This window comes from Quercus robur, chromosome 4, assembly GCF_932294415.1.
Source record: "Quercus robur chromosome 4, dhQueRobu3.1, whole genome shotgun sequence".
Lineage (NCBI taxonomy): Eukaryota > Viridiplantae > Streptophyta > Magnoliopsida > Fagales > Fagaceae > Quercus > Quercus robur.
The window spans coordinates 24751833-24776235 of NC_065537.1; the positions used below are offsets into that span (position 1 = coordinate 24751833).

General features: G+C 34.5%; 3 protein-coding genes across 6 annotated transcripts in view; all 3 read right to left on the bottom strand.

Moving 5' to 3' along the window:
- Positions 1-2575: 2575 nt before the first annotated feature.
- On the bottom strand, positions 2576-4987 carry LOC126720946 (uncharacterized). Its single transcript, XM_050423880.1, has 6 exons — positions 4820-4987; positions 4676-4716; positions 4317-4480; positions 4000-4105; positions 3719-3888; positions 2576-3412 (listed from the first exon to the last, which is right to left on the bottom strand). The coding sequence occupies exons 1-6, from the start codon at positions 4870-4872 to the stop codon at positions 2909-2911; spliced, it is 1038 nt and encodes a 345-aa protein (XP_050279837.1). The 5' UTR covers positions 4873-4987; the 3' UTR covers positions 2576-2908.
- A 3942-nt stretch (positions 4988-8929) lies between these two features.
- LOC126720957 (uncharacterized) overlaps positions 8930-24403 on the bottom strand; it is a 75905-nt gene continuing 60431 nt past the window's right edge. Inside the window, exons 3-7 of the mRNA XM_050423899.1 lie at positions 11969-12147; positions 11674-11890; positions 10791-11155; positions 10140-10274; positions 8930-9199 (exon numbers count right to left, since the gene is read on the bottom strand). Coding sequence (XP_050279856.1) covers positions 9178-9199; positions 10140-10274; positions 10791-11155; positions 11674-11890; positions 11969-12147 — 918 coding nt within the window. The 3' untranslated portion in view covers positions 8930-9177. The remainder of the gene's footprint in view (positions 9200-10139; positions 10275-10790; positions 11156-11673; positions 11891-11968; positions 12148-24403) is intronic.
- Positions 12959-22464, bottom strand: LOC126720948 (disease resistance protein RUN1-like). 4 transcript variants are annotated; one of them, XM_050423893.1, is made up of 12 exons: positions 21733-22463; positions 20249-21389; positions 19756-20028; positions 18797-19663; positions 17697-18681; positions 17464-17514; positions 16393-16804; positions 16265-16302; positions 15804-16067; positions 14788-14875; positions 14175-14242; positions 12959-13958 (listed from the first exon to the last, which is right to left on the bottom strand). In XM_050423893.1, exons 1-5 carry the CDS (start codon positions 22236-22238, stop codon positions 18025-18027), a joined length of 3444 nt encoding a protein of 1147 aa, XP_050279850.1. In that variant the 5' UTR covers positions 22239-22463; the 3' UTR covers positions 12959-13958; positions 14175-14242; positions 14788-14875; positions 15804-16067; positions 16265-16302; positions 16393-16804; positions 17464-17514; positions 17697-18024. The 4 variants fall into 4 exon arrangements, with proteins under 4 accessions (XP_050279850.1, XP_050279851.1, XP_050279847.1 ...); XM_050423894.1 differs by lacking the exons at positions 12959-13958; positions 14175-14242 and having other exon boundaries at positions 17697-18599; positions 18645-18681; positions 21733-22464; XM_050423890.1 differs by lacking the exons at positions 12959-13958; positions 14175-14242 and having other exon boundaries at positions 17440-17514.

Below are 24403 nucleotides of genomic sequence, written 5' to 3' on the forward strand. Positions count from 1 at the left end.
TCACCCGCTCTAATGGGGCATTTATTGTATTTTTCTTTGATAGTTATATTGGGGCGCATTAGACATACCAAATTTTCATTTACCTTTTCTTTACTACATGGATGACATATAGTGACTTAGTGAGGAAGACAAGGACTATGCTTGTGGTTTTTTTTTTTTTTTTTATTCAATGCTTGTGGTTGATTTTCTTGGCGCTTGCGTAAATTATATTTTATCTATTGCTTGGGGTTATATTTAATTTAATTATTCCCAACAAGTCGTGGGGTGGAGTCTATGCGTGCAGGGCTTCATCAAGTTAAGCAGACGCAAGATTTGGCTGGGCTTCAAACAGATTTGCAACGGTCACAACTTTTGGGGCACAAATTGAGACAATCAAACAGAAATTGCAACCTGAGAAAGTTGCTATATTCTCATTGAGTTGGTTTGGTTCAAATGAAGTAAGATGGTGACAATTAAAAAAGAAATGCAAATCACTCTTCAGTGAACTGATTTATTGGGTTGTTAGTGTTGATTAGTGATTAAGGGTTCAATTTAGCCTCATGCCCCACTGTTCGGATGTGATAAAAATAAATTGCTCTATCTTCTGTAGAAGAAAAATAGTTCATTTTTCATGCAATGATGGTAGAGGAATAGTTGATGATGCGTGTGTAACACATGTAATACAATGCTTTTTATGTTATCATGAGAGTATGTAGGAGACAAAGGGCGAGGAGAAAATAAGTCCCTACTAAAAGAGGGAAAATATTGTAATATCATGTTTTAGAAAGGAAATTTCATTTTTCTTGTTTGTTCCCCAATCAAAAAGAAAAATACCTCTCTCTCATCATATGTGAAATATTTTGGATCCTACAAGATTACAACAACGCCATCCTTATGAGACTTCATTCATTATTTATCATGAAATTATGAAACCAATGAATATATATTATGTTAAAATCTTTTTTCCTTCACCAACATGCCTTGGGACTATTATTTTAATTTAACTTGTTTTGATGTGGAATTGACCCAAGTTATCAACAAAGAAAATAAGGAATATATAACCAATCACGTCAGGGAATGGGTTGATATTATTTCCATCAATATGCAATAGAAAAGAAAACGAAATTAAAAAGAATATCAACTTGACATAGCCTAGACTAATTCAAAAGCAACTTTTTTTTTTCTTTTGAACAAAACTCAAAATAGATTATATATCACAAAAATGATATTAAAGCAAACATTCTGCACAAATGCTTTCTTCATAGATTTTGAAATTACAAAACAAAACAAATTTTCATACATCTAACTCCAGGGCCTTGTCTTTTTTTTTTTTTTTTTGATAAGTAACGTAAAAATTTTATTAAAAACACAGCCCAGTACACAGGAAATGTACAAAAAGGCAAAAACATCAAGAAACCAAATTACAATGATCTAGCAACGCAGGAAGGGAATACAAGAAAAAGATGGTAAAACAAGACACCATTCGAGAAGAGTAAAAAAGAAGAAAGACTTAAGCTCAATAATGACTTCAAATCCAATTACTCACTTACAATCATTGACTTCACAGGCATTGAACAAGAAATATAAACATTACCTCTAGTAATCGTGCAACACAAGTACCAACTCAAATCCACTTCTTTCAAGTCACTTCTTCACATTAAACAAATTATCCCACTCCAATTCATAGTTTTCTTGACATATATCAAACCATTGTTCAACATTCAGTCTTTCAAAGTTCCACAATTTTACCCACCCAAGATATTAACATAGCATTTTATTATAGGAACAACGTACACAAGAACATTTTTGTTGACATCATGCAGTTTATGTCATTAAATCCCTCTGTTCAGAGGGTAACAAGCCAAAGAAAGGTATTATTGTTAGGCATCCAAGTGAACTTGATAAAAGATATTTGAAAGAAAGTGACTCATTGAAATCAAAGGCAACAAAGAAGAAAATCCCTGAGTCTAAAGTGCTCAGCTAGGCATCAAAGCCTACATTCAACTAATACATTTTCTTAGCAGCGGGGCCCATTGGCACCAACCTTCAAGAAGCTGAGTGATTTTAGAGACTTACAACCCCTCAATGTTTGTCATTTTCACTGTAGCCCCTTGAAATATTCAGGCTAAAAGAACACCCAAAAGTTTCAAAGAGTGGCACTTCACCTCTCTTTGTCAATTAACCACTACGAAAATTAACAGTTAATAGTTACAAGTCACACAACTATTCAATGTTTTTTGGTCATATAGTGTCCCTAATATCTACTAATGGACAACTTTGCCCTCCCAGATGTACTGTAGAAACTAGAAAGATGATTCTAAACACTTCCTAAAAGAGCTTTAGGCCCTCCAATAGAAGTTTGATCCCACCAACCCCACCTGGAGGCTTTCCATAATTATCCATGATTCTTGTTAGATGGGTAGCATTTTTTTTTTTTGGGGGCGGGGGGGAGGTTAACAGTGTTACTAAAAGAATAGAACTAAATATAACCTGTAAAGGGTAACTACACCTTAGTAATTACAGGGCCAAACTTAATAAATAGTAAGTTAAGAATAGTGAGCAGTCTGTCACATAAGCATTTAGTATATTACCTATATTGAATGGAAAACTCCAAATTGATTCTAACCAAATAATATCTCATAACAAGATGAAAGTCTAACTTAACAAATAGACAACCATAAATATAAAGTATTAAGAGAGATGCCTAACTAAAATCACAGTGCCAATCAGTGACAAAAGGCTCTATATATATGCTGATCTAACTTTTGTTGTCTAAGCCAAAGCCTGAACACAAACAAACTAACAGTTGATCTGCTCTTCTAGAGAGTGGGTCTTGCAGTAAGTGCCTTGTGTCTATAGAATCACAAAATGCATACACTGACAATAAGGCAACCTGCCAGCAACTTCTATTGGAAAGCTTAAGCACAATCTACCGTGCATAGGGATGGTAACGACTACTGCCACCATAACCTGCCCTACTACCATACAATCCTCCTGGCCCTCCATAACTAGCACCAGGGGAGCCTGAACCACCATAACTTCCATAGCCCCCACTTCCACGTCCATATCCACTTAATCCACTCCCACCATATCCCCCACCAAGGCCTCCCATATAGGAATCATAGCGACTAGAATAGCCAAATGATGACTCTCCCTGATAACCACCGAAACCAGCACCACCAAAATCTCCATAACCACCACCAAAATCATTACCACCACCATACCCTCCATAATTGCCAAGCCTACCACCAAAACCGCCAAGTGATCTATAAGAAGTAGGGCCATAACCACCACTTCCAAAGCTACTATAAGAGTCGCCAAATCCACCAAAATCTTCATTGTATGAACGTGCCCTAGAGTCTCTACCAAATGCAGGAGGAACATGTGCTGGGTTTGAGGAGGCTTTCTTTGGTTCAGCCTTCTTGATCTCAACCTACAACAAAGAAGTGAGTTAACCTATCTTTTGCCAACATTAAATGAATTTTGAGAGCCTGGCTTGAGAAAAGAAGAAAGCTGTACTGAACTGCATTTAAATTGAAAACCCAAAAAAAAAAAAAAAACCATAAAACCCCACAGGATCTCTAAAAAAATGCATTATATCAGAAATTGGTAAACAACAATCATAGTAATTTCCACTAAGAAAACTTTTTGAATTACAACATTTTGTGGCTGCTTTATAGATAGCTGAAATATGACTGTATGCATCCCTTAACACGTAGAACCATTGCACAAAACTCACCTGTGTACGTTCCATATCAATCATATTGCCGTTTGACAGAATATTATCAACAACTTTTTCACTGTCAAATATAATAAATCCAAATCCACGAGAGCGTTTAGTCACATGATCGCATATAATCTCATGTTCCAACACCTTTCCATACTTTGAGAAGAAACTCTTGAACTCATCTAATGTCAAAAAAATATGAAATAAAAGGAATGAGAGAAAAGAACAAACCCATCAGTCTAGTTACAACAACAAAAAATTTTAATCAAATGCTAAAAGTTCAATCATCAGACCTTCACTGACTGTAGTTGGAATCCCACCAACAAAAATTTTCTTTGTTTTGATATCATTAGCTTGTGCAGAACCAGAACCTTTAGGAATGGTTCTTTTGATCTCAACCTGGTCCAAAATTCAAATTCATTACATATATCACAATCAAACACCTCAACAATTATCCGCCCCAAAAACAAAATTATCACTGCAATAGAGAAACTACAATGCAGCAAGCTTCTAAGAGGATCTCAAACACGCACATACATGTAAAATTTAATAATTTGTTATAGACAAGAAAACAAGTGGAATCGAGCTATTTAAGAGAACATAGAATAACCTGCTTGCCATTGATGACATGGGTCTCTTGGATCATCTGGTCAACAACAGAAGGATCCTCATAGGTTATGAAACCAAAACCCCTTGGTCGATGTGTGTGCCGGTCTTTCATGATAACAGAATCTGTTATCTTTCCATACTTCTCAAAGTAACTCACAAAGGTTTCTGAACACAGTCAAATACCAACAAGAACTACATCATATATATAATATATCACATATTCAAATAAAACCCATCAACAGAAACAACACACAAAAAACAGTAACTTTTCACACACAACAACAATAGCAAACCCCCCATTACAGATTCAAAAACACCCATCAAGAGAATCATAGAAAAGAATAGAATGCTCTCTCTTACCGTAGGTGGTGTCCTTGGCTAAGCCTCCAATGAAGATTTTACTGCACCAAAAAAGAGAAAAAAAAAAAATCAAAACCCAGAAAAACCCATTAACCATAGGCCTAGCTCATAGACATTTATAGCACAAAGAGAGAGAGAACGAACCCAGGACTGGCACCATCGCCGTAGTGTGGGTTGTCGTTCCTCCTGGAACCCATGGGGTGGTGGTGTTAAGGTTCGAGATTGGATGTGCGTGTGCGTGTGCGTGAGAAAGAGAGAGAGAGAGAGAGAGAGAAGTATGAGATCGAGATTTGAGAAATCAGAAAGAGGGTCTTAAACGAATGAACCGGCCCTATTTTAGAAGAATCTCTGGTTCAGTTAGAAAAAGCAGAAAAGGGAGGCCCAACTACCACTAGGCCTTTTTCATCATTCTATACGTGAAGGAATAGTTACATTTCCATGTGGGCTTGGGTCACGTACCCATCAAGGCCCACAATATTACAACCAAAGATTGTGATTTGACCAATCTCAATCAACCCATGTCAACGCAAATGTAAAGATTGGGTTCAGCGTTCAGTTGCATTAAATTTATCTAGATGATGACATGTATTTATTTTTGGACATGTATTATATTATCATCTAAATGGATCTAGTTCAAATCCAAGTCTGCCAACAAGCCCCTCAAGTTCTTGTCACAATTTTTTTTTTTTTGAAGATAATTATCATTCATATGGTGATATGGAAAAGCAACTATACTTGATGATCATATAACCATAAATCTTCATCAATTGCTTATATAAGATAGACCAATTCTTTGAATGAGTCGGTTATTAAATGCAAAAAAAAGGTTAGGTTTAATAAGATGAAACCCATAGACAAGGGTGACTCAACCCTTAGCCATTTAGCATCAAGCCCATTGCTCAATCTAATACAAGAATGGAGGTTAGTGGTACATTGTGGGAAAAAAAATGCTTACAATCCATTTGGTTGAATCAAAAACTAATAGGGGGAAAAATAGGAGAGAGGAGTGTTTAGATGAGAAGGGAAAAAAGGGGGAGAAAATGGTGAGGCTTAGCGATTTTCTCTTTGGGCCTACCAAATTTCACCCCCCAAAAAATAGGAGAGAAAATTGAGGGCAAATGGTAAATACTAAATAGGCAAAAATGCAAAACTGACCCTCTAACTTTCAGTCTTTTTCATTTTAGTCTTTTAACTTTTAGTTTTGTCATTTCAGTCCTCTAACTTTCAATGGTTGTCAATTCGGTACCTTGTTAAACCTCAATTATCTACTACCGTTAAGTGAGCCAAAACGACGTCATTTTGACTAGTTGTTGTTGGATTTTTTTTTTTTTTTTTTTTTTTTTGTAATTAAAAAAATTAAGAAAATTGTTATTAAAAAAAAAAACATTCATTTTTTTTCTCATTTTCTCTCTCGTCGGACTCTCTCTCGCTTTCTCATTCTCTATCTCTCTGTCTCACAGTGCCATGGTGCAAGGCCTCACCGCCACCACCGGCCTCAACCCACAACCTAATAACATTAACACAGAAATAGAGAGAGAGACACACAGAGTTTTCATCACTTACCTACCCCCTCCCCTCTTCTCTCTCTCTACTTGTCTGTTCTAGTTTTTCCTCCTACCTGAGACTTTGATTTCCCTTCCATCTCACTCTCCCTTTCTCTCTTTTTCTTTGTCTCCAAACCAATAACATAACCCATTTCTTCAAAAACCCTGTTTCATTGCTTTATTCTCATTTTGTTTATATCAATTTCTCTCTCAAAATTGAGAAAAAAAATGGAATTTTTGAATACCCATTTGGCCAAAAGCGAATCTTTCCCTCCGAGCAAACTCTTAAGCTCATGAAAACAATGGCTTTAGCTGTTGTTGTTGGTTACTAAAACCCCAAACAAAAATGGCAAAGCAAATTCTTTCTGATTATAAATGGGTAGGAAGAAAGGAATCCATCTGTTCGATGATAAACGAGATGGGTTTTTCTCTGTTTGTGATTTGGGTTCTCCAAGTCCATGGAATCTCCAAGATGGGTCTACTTACTTTCACCCAGACAGACTCTCGCTTCTTCCCCCAAAATTCGCAGTTTAGGGCTGGGGTCAGTACTACCTAGATTGTGAAGGAGATGATCACGGGATTTTGGGTATGAAGTTTGGGTTTGAGATTATTTTCTTTGCTTTTATATTTTGGTGGAGAGGGGGTATGAGACTTTGGGTTTCGGATTTTGGTGGAGTGAGTGACGAAGAGAGAGAGGTGGAGGCCAGCGGTGACAAGGAGGTTGTGGGTGGAGGCCGGCAGCGGCAGTGAGGCCTTGCACCACGGCACTGTGAGACAAAGTGATAGAGAATGAGAAAGCGAGAGAGAGTCTAACGACAGAGAAAATGAGAAAAAAAATGAATGTTTTTTTTTTTTTTAATAACAATTTTCTTAATTTTTTTTTAAAAAAAAAAAGTCAAAATGACGTCGCTTTAGCTCACTTAAAGGCAGTAAATAACTGAGGTCTAATGGAATACCAAATTGACAACAATTGAAAGTTAAAGGACTGAAATGACAATACTGAAAATTAGAGGACTGAAATGAAAAAAATTGAAAGTTAGAGGGTCAGTTTTGCATTTTTGCCTACTAAATACCATTCTGCCCTACATTCCTTTCCCCACTATTTTCCACATTTTTTTCTTTTTTTCCCCACTTTTAAGTTAACATTTGGCATGCATTTTTTTATACATAAACTCCAATTTTTTTCCTAGTTATATATATATATATATATATATATTCAATAGAGGCATGACAATATTTTCTATCCTCTCATTTTTCTTTTTAACCAAATAAAAAAGTTTAACATCCCTTCACTTTTCCACCCCAAATCAAACATTACAAGATAAAACTAAAATCTCTTCTATCCCTTCACTTTTCTATCATTTCTCTATTTTCAATCCTCCCACTTTTTCATCTCCCCAACCAAACGAACCCTTAAAGACACTAACTCACAAAAGGAAAATATTAACACAGTTGATCCTTGTCTCATTATGCTTAAAATATAGCAGAATGAGGAAAAAGAAGGAATTGGAGAGAGAGAGAGAGCTGTCTGCACTACCACATCCACGAGCTCCTTTTGGATTTGTTGTTTCTTAAATCAAAAGTTTGGACTCAAGGATAAGTGTAGTTATGTGAGGTAAGTGGTCTGATTAATGCATGGCTTAAAAACCATACTTTATATAGGTTTAGGACATGCCTAATGTCCATCCTTGAACAAGGATTCAAGCTTTTGGTTGTTGTATATTTCAAAAAATGGCAACCTTGAGTTTTGTTCTTATTTGAATATTAGAACCATTTTGTTTTGTAACTATTTTGGCTAATATGTTGACCAAACCTGCTTGGTTGTGCTCTCTTAAGAAAAAATGACCCCTAAAAAGGGGATTTGGTCAATTAGCATTAAGCAAGGTTATATTACTTTTTCATAGTGGAGGAAATTAGTTCAAGATTTTGAGCAAATATATAAGAGATCAGTCAAGTTGTGTTTTTCTGTTTTTGTGGCCAGCAAATAGGCTTGCTCATGGACACATAGACTATGCAAGTACTTCTAGCTTACTATGCAAGTACTTCTAGCTTACTTGGCAATCTCTATCTATTTATCCCGAAAAAAAAAAAAAAAAAATCTCAATCTTTTGGGTCCATGAGTACTACTAGTTCTCTCAAGACATTCACGTCTTAAATTGCTACACTCAACTAGGAATCTTCACAAGTTTCTAAAACAATACCATGTTTATGTCTTTCCACAATTGATAAAAAGTCAACATGTAAATACATAAATAATTTGCACTATAGAACTCAAGGGGAATTTGTATTTGGAAGTCTAGAGGATGTTTGTCAATTTATTGATTGATTAGTTTGATTTTGACTAGAAAATTTTCTTTCACAGAAGGTAATACTGGGGAAAAAAATTGCTAGTATAGGCTGATTAAGTGTCATTTATCTCATAAGTAGGCACTAATCATGAGCAACCATGTTGTTACCTCTGACTTCTCTTTCTTGGTTGCTATAATACTATTCTATGAAATTCATAAGTCGTCTAGAAGATGCAAGATGTCTCCTTCTATATATAGTTCACAATCAGAAACTTTCTAGCAGAGGATAGCAGGTGTTCATCAATTAGACTGAAATTGAGCATTTGATTGTTTTGTATAGGTCGCTGCATCAATGTTGACAATCAAGCAGTCCAAGAAATTGCAATAATGCAGGATCATGATGCAATAGCACTTAATGCAAATAAGATCAAAATGCTTTTTTGCATGAAATTGCACGCAAATACAGAGAGATGGGCAGTAGTCTTTCTCAAGAGAGTATTATATTCTTAGTTTAAATCCTCTAACCATAGTAGAGTTTTTCAATACTTTAGAAAAAGAAAACAAAATAAGAAATAAGAACAAATGTGCATTGAATGTAGTTAAGATGGGTAGGACATGTATAATATGTAAGAAACATGGCTGGTGATGGTTATGATCTTTGTTTGAGGAATCATGACTGCCAACCCAATGACCTGCATCCAAACAGAACAAGAGGTGATAATTATAGATCTATCTATATTAGCTAGAATCCAATAATAATAAGATATTAAAAGTTAAAGATAATAAGTCTCACAACATTGTCAGACTACTACTTAAATTCAAATATTAACTCAAGGATTGATCATGATAAATTACCAATTGTCCCAAGAAGAATGTAAACATACCTCATTAGTCAACTGGAAAATTTATTAACCCCTTCGTGACATCACTTCTCCCCATGGTAGACTTATTTCTGCATATCATATTGATTGGAAAAACAGTAAGCTCTTCAAACTAGCCTTCAATTTAACATGCATGTGTTCTCACATGAGAGAAAGTAAGGAAAAAAAATGACATGAGGTTCTAATTATGCAAATTGAAGCCTTCAAACCAGTCAAAATAAGGTTACAAAGGAATTATTTTACAATGTTGCACACCAAAATAATAATAATATATGATATATCCGTAATGATAATTAGATGCGTCACAAATCAGGAACTATGTTGAGAATGACAAAAGCTATTTTCAAAAGTAATTAGTGATCTAATATTGTATTACCTAGGAATTTTCCATTTAGACAAGGACCACAAAAAGTCAAAGGAAAGAAAATCACTTGTATCTAGACATAATTTAAACTCATGTATAAGAATTTCTTCCTATACCAACATGAGCATTTTCTGGTCACATTATGTGCAGTATCAGGATTTCAACAAGTAGCAGTGCTAGTTGGCCTAAAGTATAACAAAACTTACTGTCGATGTTTTTAACTGACACCTTACTCCAGCAACATGGTAACTCCCATTCAACAATGTAATGCATACTTAAGATTGAATAAAAACTGCTCTACACTCTATTTAAATTTGTTTAAGCTATACTAAAGTAAGAAAAATTGACTAATAAAATAATTGCTGAAAATTTGAACTCATTACTTACCTAAAAGTTGTAGATGATGATTCTGAATCATCCCTCAGACTAAGTGAAGCCAACGGTTTTGATAGTGATTGCACAGGATTAGCTTCAGTACAACTATTTGAGCCTATTGGCCATCTCATTGGAACCACCAAAGACCTATAGCAAATAAAACTTTGAGTTAGGTTTCCACAACACACATTCTTCCCAAATTTGAGAAATCCAACATAAAAGTTTAAAATTTCTTCTTTCCCACACCCTTCAGGCCTAAAGCACATATTCTGGAACAATGCCCATGCTTAAGTAGTAATTATAAAAATATATTGAGGTCTTCTCTCTCCCTGTCTAGTTATATTTATGTGTCTACAATATATATACCTATATTAATGGATGAAGAATCTTGAACTAAAACTCTATTTGACAGATTTCTTTGGTTAAGGCCAACTTGATTATACCATATTGCCTCCAACCAGGAAATCTAACTAGAATAGGTGGTTAGCTGAATTTGTAGCTATACCCGATGTCAAAGGTTCAAAGATTGTAGAGTAGGAAAAAAAAAAAAAAAAAACGAAGTTCACCAATCACCATTTTGACTTCAGAAATCACATCTTCCACAATCATGGGAAAAAATTATTAAAAGCTAATTGACAAGTATGAATGCAGACAAATGCATACCTGTTAAGAATTTTGTGTTTGCAGCGATTCATCTTATCCACTGTGTAATTCTCAAATAAGATATCAAGACGATTTGCTAGTCTTGGCATTTCAGATAATGGCGAAATGTCCCAGACCTTCAAAATCTGAAAGTAATATGAATTCTCCTCAAGTATATCAACCGTCCAAACAAGATTTAGCAACCCATTGATCTTGTACTGCTCTAATAATTGGGAAGAAGTTCCATGATGGTAAAAGAGTTTTTTCATTTCGAGAGGTTGACGCCAACCATTTGCAAGATTTTCCAATAATGTAAGCACTTCTTTACAAGTCTCAGCATTTTCAACTTTTGACATGGATTTCAAAAAGTCATTGCTGAAAGAGACCTATATTAATAAATAAAAAATAAAAAATTAGTGAGGGTCAATTGATTATTGTTTAAACCTAATGAATTGAGGAATATGGAATTCAAATTCCAAAAGCCTCAGTCTCCTATATTGAATATTATCTATGCTTTGGTTCCTAGCATAAAATTGTAATTAAGAAGTAAATGGAAATTAATTAAAATGAACTCACTTGGATATGTAAAATCAATTTTAATATGTTGTTCCCCTGATAATATCTGTTAAAGGGGAAGAAAAAAACTGAGACACAATGATTAAATCTTTTCCCCTTCATTTTTTGAGCAGTTTTATTATATTATGAACAAACCATACTAACTTTATGGACAAAATAGAAACTGAGGTCAATAAATTCTTCATATTGTCAAAAAGAAAACTACCATATATGAAATAAAAGAATTTTTCAGCTCATAATTTTTGATAAAAGAAGCATAGAAATTGGAAACAATAGTTGATGTATCATTAAAAATAGTAAAAGGAAAAAAATTATTTAATCAGCGTACCTTCCATCTGGCCTTTTTGAGCAGAAAGGAATCCATGTTGAGTAAAATGTGCATTTGGTTATGTTCAACCAAGGCAACTCTAATAGCCTGAGCAAAGCTTTTGTCTTCATCAGCATTGTAGAAACACCCCCACTTCTTGGCGTCAATAACTATATCCTTCAAAATAGTGCACCTTTTAATTAAAGTCGCTTCATTTCCCAATATCCAAAGGCAATGCCTGCAGAGTGAAAGCATGCCTATTAATTGCAAAAGCCACCAAAGCCTCAAAATATCTCAAGACTCAAGAATGTATTACCTTGCACGGGTTAGTGCCACATTTGCTCTTTGATGATTTTTAAGAAAACCAACTACTCCATTCATATTACATCTGACAGTAGAGACAATTATCACATCCTCCTCACCACCCTGGAACCCATCAACAGAGCAAACACTAATTGAGAAGTCATCATTAGAATCAGCACTGTAGTTTTTCACCTTCTCTCCAATTGCATTGATTTGTGCCTTGTATGTGAGATGATACCAACTTTAACTTTCTTCTTTGTTCCAACAGATTCTTTTGCAGTGGCAAGAGAAACAAATAAAAAAGAGAGTCATTGTACTCATAAAATGATCTATCATCAAGCTAACCATGATTTAAAATTCCTAGTCTAACATTTCAGCAAAATTGAGATTAGGATTAGTTCCAAATTTAGACATACCTTTGAAAAGGCTTGCAACTATCTCAAACGCCACAGCAACCTCAACCATATTTTTGAGACTCTAGCTGTTATCGAATTCCTCTTTTCCATGTGCTACATTAATGAAAGAGTAGGAGCCGAACATATTTCCCTGAAGGAAACTCCTTTCATGCCTTCTTTTTTTGACATTGGGGCCATCCAAAATCTGATTTTCATAGAACACCCTATTTGGAAATAAGCTTATGGATGGATGCTTCCTGTGCTGGACATTAAGAAGTTCTTTCTTTTGTCCTAGCAATACCAGCCTCTGGAACAAACTTCTTCCAAATTCAGCTTTCTCAGAAACCAAATAATAGCAAATTTTAAGAATACATAAAATCTACTTTAAACCTTGCTTTTAACCATCACAGGAAGTTGCTGCTCATCCCCAATGAGAATAGCGAGGCGGTGGCCAGGAAGTTGTAAAGGAATGGTGGATTCACATTCCTTAAGCTGAGCAGCTTCATCTATAACCAGTACTTCCCATCGAGTCTTTACTTCATGCAATTTAGCAGAGCTTGATACAGTGCAGAAACATAGACATGAATTTTTTTGGCAGAATTTTAAAAAATAATAATAATAAATAAATAAAACTACAATGAAATTTTGATATTACAACTGAAATTTTTGACACAGAATTTAGCATAAAGGAGTGCCAAGGGAATTCTCTTTGTCATATGCATGGTTGGAACGAATCATATCTTAGTTTTCTAGAACCTATATGACATGGATTACCTACTACTAGTCAAGATGATTTTGTTGCATGTTTTGAGTATTTACTTGTTTCAAACTTAAAATTCATTTCCTCTTTGATGAAGGATGACATTTGATCGATTTCAATGTTCAGAGAGTGAGAGAATGCCTTTGTTGCTGCTGCTTTAATGGGAACATCTATTCACCCTGAATGGGATTATTTAATTTGCTTTCCCATTATTTGATGGAATTGGTTATACATTTTTCTCATTTATGATAGTTCAGGATTATGTAAGAGAGTTGCAGCAATTTCAGAATATGTCCCTTGAGCATCAATATGATAACGGTGAATTATGAATTATCTATAGGAGTTAGAACTATCTTAGGAGATGTCCCTTTTGCATCAACATTACAAACAGACCATGGCCAAAGCAATGTGGCTTGTTCTTAAAGAATAAAAAAGTCGGATTTTAATGAACTTGAATAAAATCTAACTTTAATTCATTTGTCCAGTTAAGCATTGAAAGTAATTTTATTTTCATATTGACATGGGCCTTTGATAGTATTGTTCTCTAGTTGTAAAATTCAAGTAATTCAGGTTGAACCTGAAGAAAAAATGGCAAAGGACAGTGATGCTACCTAATTGAACGAGCCACATTGCTTGTTAGGATTATGCAGAAGATAATCTTGAAAGCTGTTCCAGAATTTTCATTTCTAGTGTCCCATTTCTTAGAGTTTTTCATTACTTTGGAAAAATAACGGCAATAAGAAATAAGAACAAATGTGCAAAGACTGTAGTTAAGATGTGCAAGACATGTATAACTTGTAAGAAGCATTTCGGGCTGGTGATGGTCATAACCTTCCTTTGAGGCATCACTGCCACAAAAAGCCAGCATCCAAATAGAACAAGAAGTGAGAATTATAGATGTCTCCAAGAAAGCTAGAATCTAAGATATTAAAAGTTAAAGATCCAAGGCTCTCAACATTTTCAAACTTCATTTTAAATTCCAATATTAACAGAATGATTGACTAGTAAATATATATTAAAAATAAAGAATCGATATTCTATTCCCATGAAGAATGTAAACCTACCTCATTACTCATTAGGCAACTTTCTTAGCCATTTCCTAACAACACCTCTGACCATAGTGGAGTTATTTCTGAATATCATTGATAGGAGAAACCGTTAGTCCTTCAAACTACCCTTCAATTAAACATGCATGTCTTGTCTTCATAGGAAGGAAAGTAACAACAAAATGTCACATAAAGTTCTGATTATGCACATTGAAACCTCAAAATATCATTTACAAAATAAGGTTATAAAGGGAAAAAATTATAATGTTGCACACCAAAGTAGGTAGTAGTAGTAATAATACTAATAATAATAACAATCACTGATGATATTTAGATTTGTCACAAATTTGGAATTATATTGATAATGACAAAGCTATTATGAAAAGTATTTAGTGAATCTAATACAGTACAACCTAGGGAATTTCCACTTGGCCAAGTTCCACAAAACAAGTTAAAGGAAAGAAAACCCCTAGTGTTTAAACATATGTAAGTCCTCTATAGGTATATCTTCAAACACCAGCATATATACAGTATTGGGAGATTATGGAACGAAAAAAAAAAAATCTACAAGCAATTGTTGGTCACAATATTTTCAGTATCAAGATTTTGGCAAGTAGCAGAGCTAGTTCACCTAAAGCATGAGTTTCTTCAACAAGTGGATCAAAGAATGAGGTCAAGTACTCTGTGGTCAAGGAGAATGTCTCTGGGATCTTTCTCACCTAAGTGAATAATTTTAATCAAAAGAAAGATAAGCACATGTAGAAGTCTGATAAACATTACATGATATGAAAATAATTGCAGCACTATATCTCTTTATGAAAATTTACATACAGAATAAATAGGTAACCACATCCAAGAGTTTCAATCAATTTTGTATCATATTAGTTAAACCAAATCATAATAATTCAACTATTTGGAATGGCTAACAGCTAGATGTCATACTATTTAGTCATAGCACGCTCTCCTTCCCTATCATGATTTACTTGACAAGATATAAGGAACTAAATACAAACTTTGAATAAAAATGACCTATCTCACTCTTAGACTTTAGTCCTTCAGCTTCTCAACACCCCCACCCACACACACAAAACAAAAAGAGAAATAAAAAGCTTTCAACAATTACTTTTCATCTACTAAATCAATTTATAATATATCATGATTAAACATGATTGAATACAATATCAAGCGCGTCTTTAACCCACATTGTTTATCTACATGACTGTGAAACTTTCCATTTCTCTAGCATGGGATTTGGGGAGGGGGGTTGGTATTGGAGTATTTATGTTAGAATACCACACATTTTATGAATCTTGAACAGAATTTTTATTGCTGAGACAATCAATCTTTTTTTTTCCCAACTTAATTAGAGTACTGGGATGGGTAATAGCAATTTTCTTATAATCAATCTTTGTTTCTCTAAGTTGTGAAGATTGTTTATGGCCATGTATTTTGTGGCTTGAGAAGTTAAGTGACATATAGTGCCAACCTGAATCACAGCTAAAATTCATAACAAAAACCTGGCTATAGGTAAATTGGAACTTTTGCATTGGATTACAAAAGGCGTACATCTTTTTCTCATCAAATGTGCTGTTTATGCAGAAAGTTGAATTGAGTCAAGTTCTTAAAATGTCTATGGATATTATTTACCTGAGGAAAAGCATGCCAAGAGACAGTTTGTTGAGCACTTGAAAGGTTTGTCATTTCCTCCAACTTGAAGGAGACACGGTGTCTCATCCTGTATTGCTCCACTCAAGAGCTATTTGTAATGCAGGTTCAGCCGAGTCTGGGTCTAAGTGACTTCATCAATGTGCAGAGAAGGAGCTTCAAGTTTCCCTTACTGTAAGAGCCTTGTAACTAACACTTCTAATGTTTTCAACGAAGACGGGTCAAATCCTCCCTCCCCCATTGTAGCTATTGAATTATCAAACAATGTACAAGGTATAAAATATCCATATGGTGATTCACATCCAATAGTTGGGAATTGTTAAAAATTGAGGCACATGTAATTTACTCCATGTATATATGTAACATAAACATAACTACCTATCAAAAAGATGAAAAATTGAAACATAAACATAGAAAGGAAAGGAAAGAAGAAATAGACAAACCAGGGGCATAGAAGCTCAACATCTGATTAGCATGGTACCTATACGCATGATCAAATCACCAAATTAAGCAACTTTAAGTATTAGATCAAGAAATAAAGAAATGGGTAATGAAAAAAATATATATATACCAGGGGATGAAATTGGCGAAGGAAGTGTGATCATCGTCAGAGGATTTGATGATATTGTCAAGAATCCTCTTGTTGAGGTCTCTAAGGATCTCAACAAGAGGGCGAGCGATGCAAGATGAGTTTGTTGATGTAAATGATTTGTCAAGTGGAACCACATAATTTGAATTCGGCACCGCACCTCCTCCACTTTTCTTTCTGCTGCTACTTTCATTGCTGCTGCTATTGTTGTTAGTAGTGCATAAAATTGGTGTTCTCCTCCCCTGACCCCCAATTCCAACAACGACTAAAGAATCATTGCATTTTGAGGTAAAAGACAGAGTTGCTGATTTGGTGAGGAAAGGATTGGTAGACTGCCCTTGTCTTCAGTTCACAGTATGCCATGAAGTTTGAGATGCTTATAGCTCATAACCTTCTGCAGAATTCAGAAGTGGGTTGACCTATTAAATGCTGATTTTCATTTTCCAACTATCCTTTCTATTTGCATAAGACTTGACTTGACTTGACTTGAAATTGGAGCTTTCCAGTTAATGCTTGTCTTATATTCTAATGGCAATGTTGTGACTCGGAACTACTTTGAAAATTTAGTTTGACCCTTAGAGAATTGGCTATAAAATATGGACAGAGGATCCTAAAGGATAGAAAGATCATTTTAAACGCAAAAACTTAAGGAAGAACAGAGTTATAACAGCCTCTACAGTTGCAATGCCAACAATAATGAAATCATGGCTCTGCAATCCTCACCATATCAAATGTTCCTAACCAATAGAGAAAGAACAAAAAATATTAAAGACCTGTGCTTTTAGACTATATCTTTGAAAATCATCTCTTCAACCAATCAAATAAAAACTATATTCTTCCAGCGATCCAACCAAAGACATTAAAATGCACAGCCATTTTAAATTAAGAAACCAATTAAGTCCAAACGAATAAATAAAACTAGGAAACAATTGCAAGATTTTTCCTCACCACGATAAGGCCACGTGGTAAGCTAAGCAGAAATTATGCATCTCAATTTGACAAATAAGATATAATAAAACAAAATCATACAAAAGAAAACAAGACTGAGCTCACATCCAAGGCAGAAGGTAATCCGGGGCCTTCAACTGCAGCCATCCCAGTCAACTGCATTAACCAAAAAAAAGATCAATTAACAGAAATAAAATAATAATTTTTAAGTTCAGAAACTTATTCAGTTCCCAATTGTTTTTACAGAAACACGATAAATACTTATAAGTTGATATGATATCCATTGCCGTTGGGTAAAAGACGCAAATGAAACAGTGCTACCAAAAAGGGAAACATACCTTGTCATCAAATGCAAGAAGGAAACAGACAGAAACCACGATGAATAGAGACTGAAGTTTACAAAGTCTTAGGCCATTGTAGTGTAAAACAAACAAAACCCAACCAAGGCCTAAGGGCCTCAGTTCAGTTACCCTTTCAAGAAAAATCTCTGGTCCAGCAAAAGCAAAATAGCTTAAAAAGCTTGGTGGTGAGCCCAACTAGCCAACTCATGCAGGACATAGAGGTGTCATCATGAACCAGAGGAGACTGATATTCTTCATTATCATCAGATCCATAAAATGGCAACTCACGCCAGTAATCAACATCGTCATCATGGACCAGAGGAGACTAGTATTCTTCTTTATCATCAGATACATAAAATGGCAACTCACGCATGTAATCAACAACATCATCATCATCATATCCAGCAGTTAGAAGGGGCAAGTTAGGTATAGCAGATTCTTGAGGAGGACAGGTGCATTCTACGTGGACCCCCAACCTTTTTATACAATTCGCACCGCTATAGATTATATATGTAACCTTAACATGATTCTGGTCAGTTGGATTTGATTCATTCAAATGCTCCTGTAGAGACCGTTGAGATGGAGAAAATAAATGTAGATTACAATTATGTCCAGAGTGTTTAATAAACTCATATTTACGTTTTTTATAACAATTGATGGAAATGCAAACACAGCCATAAAAGCCCCGTCGTCCAAGAACAATACCGACAGCCAATTTTGGAAATTTGCGACCAACCCAGAAAAATATGGAATTTTCAACACTTTGATGATTAAACCATTTTGGCATCTCAGTTCCCCCAAAAATAATAGTACGATTGGAGAACTGATTTTCATATTCAACGCCCTCAATTTCAGATGAGAAATGATTGGAGAACTGCCGATCCATTGATATGTCCCCACCTTCAGATTCAGATGGGTAGTAATTGGTGCTTCTTGCACTACCACATACTCTATTTGGTGAAATCCCAATATTTTCTATTACCTGCATGCAATTAGAAAATTCAAGATATTTTTTCATTTAGCAAATCTCGTAAAGTATTAGGAGAAAGTAACAAAAATTGTTTCTTTATATATGTATCTTAAAGAAAGAGAGAGACCTGTTTCAATAGCCCGCTTGCTGATTGAGAATCCGACAACATGCAATTGTTCACCCTTATCGGTGGTGGAAGTACTAGAATTTCACCAAGAAGCTTGAAATTCATAATTCGAAGTGTTGGAAATCTGCTAATGCTTTTAGGGATGGTAACAATATCGGTTTCAGATGGATATAATTCTATAAATGCGGGGAAGTAATCAGGCATCATCAAAAGATCTAATTCATAGCCCTTGGAAGAGCTATCAAAAGAATTGCATGTCGGTCTCAATTTGGTAGTAGAAGTCCCCAAAAACTGAAGCTGTTGCAATTTACAAATGCTATGTGGAAGATCCCGAAGGTTTTTGCAATTATCAAGGTCTAATCCATGAAGCTTAGTGAGATGCTCGATTGATGAAGGCACCTCTCTAATACCACTCCCACATAAATTTAAACTCTCTAAACATTCCATTTCTCGATGAAAATCGGGGAGCTTCTCAAGCCTTGAGCAGCCAGTAAGATTAAAATATTTAAGAGATTTCAACCTGAGTTGGCTTGGAAGAAACTGAAGTTTTATGCAACCACTGAGATACCATAATCTAAGCTTTTCAAGATATCCAAAGCATTCATCAACCTCAACTAAATTTTCACAATAAGAGAGTTCCAAATACTCTAAATTTGGGACCCATAATTTGGGTAATTTAACTAAATTTTTACAGTAAGAGAGGTTCAAATCCTCTAATTTTGGGGCCCATAATTTAGGTAATTTAACTAAATTTTTACAATAAGAGAGGTTCAAATACTCTAAATTTGGGGCCCATAATTTAGGTAAAATCCTAATAAATTCACAATCTTGAAAATTAACGTCTTTCAAATTTTCTAAGCGGCACTCCTGTAGGGTGGAGAAAATCAAAAGTTAACTAAAACAAAATTTGAAATAAAAATTTAACAAAAATCCCAATTTAAAAATACACATAATCATACCTGCTTGATTAGCTTTGGCAATCTGATGCGACTATGTGGCATGTCAATAGCAACAAGTTGTTCAGGAAAATATTCTAATGGCCAGTGAAAAGGATAATAGGGCCACTTAAGAAGTATTAAATTGTTGGGAAGAAATTCAAGTGGTTTACATATATGTACATTCTCAATTATTAGAAATTTGAGATTTTCCATCCTTCTAAAAGCTTCAGTGTGTAGTTGCACCTCTACTAGTTGAGGCGAATGCAACATTATGCCTCGAATGTGTTTTGAACCCTAATTGGAGAAGCATCAAGTCAACTATTGAAGATAATAGAATTTTCAAAATGTAAAATGATTTTGAAATTTTAAGCAAAAAAAAAAAAAAAATACTGATGAACTAATATTTTATAAAATGTTAAAAAAATTAAAGAAAAAATACAATACTTGTAGCTAGTGAAAAAAGGAAAAAAAATTAAAGAGCAAAACAATTGAAAAATAAAAAAAGAACTTATACCTTATCTGTAGTTAGTACTTTAAGTGAATCCTTATAACAACATAACCTGCTACGTTTTCTAAGGATGTCTGGTGCTTGTTGTCTAACAACTTCCTTGCCCATTTGTTGTATCAAGTCATGCATTGACAATCCACCAATTACGTCAACAGTTATGAGACACTTATTAACAAGTCTCGGAATACCAAAGCCAGGACATAATCCACAAGCATTTAATATCTTTACAACATAATCTATGTTCCAACCTTTGAAGAAGCATGCAATATCGAGAAAAATCTCTTTCTCTGTGTCATGCAATCCATCGTAACTTACTCTAAGTATTTTTTGAATGTCTTCATTAGGGATTTTGTTATAAATATCTAATGCACTTTCCCATTCATCTTTAGCTTTTCCACACAAATCACGAGCTATTATTTCTAGAGCTAGTGGAAGGCCATTGGCAAAATCTATGAATTTAGTTGCAAGTTTAGAATAGTCTTCATCATAAAGTTTGTTTCCCGAAAAGGCATGGCCTTTGAAGAGTTGAAGAGCTTCATGTTTGTTTAATTGCTCGACCTTGAATTCCTTGACCTTGTAAGTTTTCCAAAGTTTTTCTTTAAGGGCAGCTAACAAGCATCTATCTCTTAATGTTAAAATGACTCTACTTCCAGGAGCAAACCAATTATATTTTCCAAGCAAATTCTCTATTCTTGTCGAATCATCGACATCATCAAGAATTAAAAAAATCTTTTTACAACGAAGTCTCTTCTCTATCAAACTGATTCCTCTAAATTTGTTGCCTACTCTCAAATTTTCATCCACTAAGATGTCATTAAGAAGTTGCTCTTGTAGTGTGATTATGCCAGCATCTGTTCCCAAATTTTCTCTAACATTCACTAAAAAACTGCTTCCATCAAAATGTTTAGCAATTTTATTATAAACAGCTTTTGCGATTGTAGTCTTTCCTACTCCAGGAAGGCCATGAATCCCTACCACGCAAAATTCATCTAACCCAATGTCTAAAAGTGACTCTATGGCCTTTACACGAGAATTTATTCCAACTGGGTATTCAGTAACATATAACGGTGTCCAATTTAATATAGCACTTGATATCTCTTCAACAATGTTTTGAATGAAGTGAGATTCAGATTTATATGTAGAGTAGCTGACAATCACATAGCATAAGAAAACGTATAATTAGTCAAACTAGAAGATAAACTACAAATTCAAGATATCTAGCTGTAAGTTATAACACACAGCTGACACAATTTTAAATAAAGTAAATGGAATATAATTCATATCTTTGATAACTATCATTGATATTAACATCATCTTAGAAGTATAAAAATATATGAGAGATACTCATAATTGGACCTTTGTAGACTAACTTTGTACTAGATGATATGATCAAAATAGAATACTTTTGCATGCAGTGGTTATGAAAAACAAGATTAGCCGTATAAAATAAGTAAACTCATGAATCATGATATCAACAATTAAATACATACCCTTTCTTGTAATGCCATCCAGATGCATTAGCTGCTTTTCTTAGAGCATCCCTCCACCTCTGCACCTTATCCATGTTATTCTTGAACTTCATTTCATGGTTAGCCAATGCCATTCCAAAGTTTTCCTTTTGATTTCGTATTTCTGATGGATCAACATTGTAAAAAACTGGACGAATTTGAACCTCCTGGTCCTTTTCTCTACAATCAACAATCTCAACAAGTTCATCCAAGCACCATTTGGACTCTGCATAGTTTTCAGAGAAGACAATAACCAAAATTGATGAATTTTTTATGGCTTGGATAAGTTCTTCCGAAATTTCTTCTCCTCTCCGAAGTTTATCATCAATGAAGGTATGAAAGCCTTTGGCGCACAAAGCCTTGTATAAATGACTGGTAAAACCTTCACGGGTATCTTCACCTCTAAAACTCAAGAAGACATCATAGTTCCATCGGCAAGTGGAAGAAAAAGAAGAAGAGGCTCCTTTATTGTTCAGGAAAGACATCATGGGATCTATAAACAGAAGATTAAGAAAGGAGTGAATTGAATCAGAGAAAGAAAAAGGAATCAGATCAGTGCATCAGGTAATGCGTTTGAATGCGATCGAAGAGAAGAAAGTATGAGAGTGGGGTGTAGGAAAACGAAAAATGCATATCTTTTTTTAAAAAGAACATTGTAAACACGCGTCTACAATTTTTCTTCCTTTCTTCCAAGAAGGTACTTGGTAAAAGACTACCAGCACAGCAAACACACGTTTTCCACACTAATATTCATTCAAACGTATGAAAGAAACTTTACCACTCTTTCCGCGAAGCATACCTTCTCTTTTGGACTGAGAATTAGGACCATCCAAACAAAGCAAATGAAACAATTAAGAACTGAACGCATTAAAAAAAAGAAGAGTAGTGGGTTGTAAAGTTTATGTTTGTGACCCACCTCAAAAGAAAAGTTTGTGTCTGATAGTGATACCCGCCCATATATAAAAAATTTGGGCAAATCTTATGTCGGTTTGGCATGGGGTTGCCCCGTGGACATGGCCGAAAGCAAGAAATACTTTTTTGTGTTTTCCAAAAGTAAAAGCACAACAAGAAAAATTGCAATCAATTGCATGCAAATAAAAAAAAAAAAAAAAAAAGTGAGTTAAGTAAATATTTTGATATTAGTTTTCTATTTGTTGGAGCTATCTAACTATAAACAAAAAAAAACAAAAAATAAAAATTAAATAATTGATGAAGAAGTTTGTCACAAATTAAAAAGAAAGTCCAAGAACCTTCAAGTTAATTGTCAAGAAATTTCCCAAGAGTCCATGGTCATCGGCCAATTATGTCATCCTTCAGATTAACAAAGTCGATAATTTGAAGTCACTGACAAATGGGTTGGCTCTTTTTATGTGAAGAGTTATAATTCATAGCTTACTCTTCCACAGATCATTTTTGAGAAATTAATTGATAGTATTTGTTTGTTTTTAATGGGATCAGTTGAAAGAGAGAATCCAAGAGAAGAGGGAGGATAAAACAAAAACAAAAAATGATACCTACAATCCTCTCACAAAACCATATAAAAATAAAAGCATAGAGCCATGGGCCTTCAGCTCTATTCACTTTTCAAATTTTCAAAGTAGTTCATTACATTTTTCCACGCTAAATTAGATAAAGAAGGATAAAAAAATCAATCTAAAATAAAAAGAAGTCACGCCTGATAAGCCACTGGTGGGCGCAATTATGGTTTTGACAAATGTGTCTACTTTTGACAAATGCCGGCATAAAAATCATCTTTTGTTTTGTTTCTTTTTCAGGTACATGTGTGTCACACAAGATTTACAGTAAAACAAACCAGCATATATATTGGGTCAATATGTGAAAGTTGTTAAAAAATTTTGTAAGTGGGATAAAAGAAAATTCTAGCATGATTGAGTCTCCATTAGTTCAAGATGTATTGAATTTCTTACTATGTGATAATTAAAGAGATCATGTATAATTTTTGTCACGCATGACTTCTTTAATAAGTTATGTCAAGAATACAATGTAAATGTTTCTCAAAGATGAAAACTAAAATGACGTAGTAGATGATGACCATTATAAACAAAGTGATCAACCATGTTAAACATCAAACCGACAAGTATGATTTTGTTATTCGACAAACCATAGTGGACAACCGACATTATTTTATTAGTCTATTCTTCGTCTTTCCCTGAACTCGTCTTTACCTTTCTAAGGGTCCATTCTTTTCTTTCTATACCTATTTGCTTATGGATTTTTTGTGTTTTTCTGGTCTCGTACCATATATTCTGCTATCTTTTTCTCCTTTTCGAATGAAATTCCCCTCCCTTCTCATCATGGCCTTATTATGTTGAATGGTAGCTGTGAAGTTTCCCAAGAGTCCAATCGGTGCTTATAAGTCAATTGTCATGAAATTTCCCAAGAGTCCAATATGGTGTTTATAAGTCATCATATGTTGACGAACACCTTCCACATCCGCAAAATACCAGATTGAAAAGAAAGCACCTTGCTTTTACTTTTTGAAAATAAAAGTTTTGATAGGTATTACATAATAGAGCTTGTAAGATTACACTTTCACCACATCCACAAAAATACCAAATTTTGGAGCTTCATATTTTATAGCTACTTTAGTCTCTCTTAATTCCCTGGGTTCATATGCATGGTATTTCTCTTT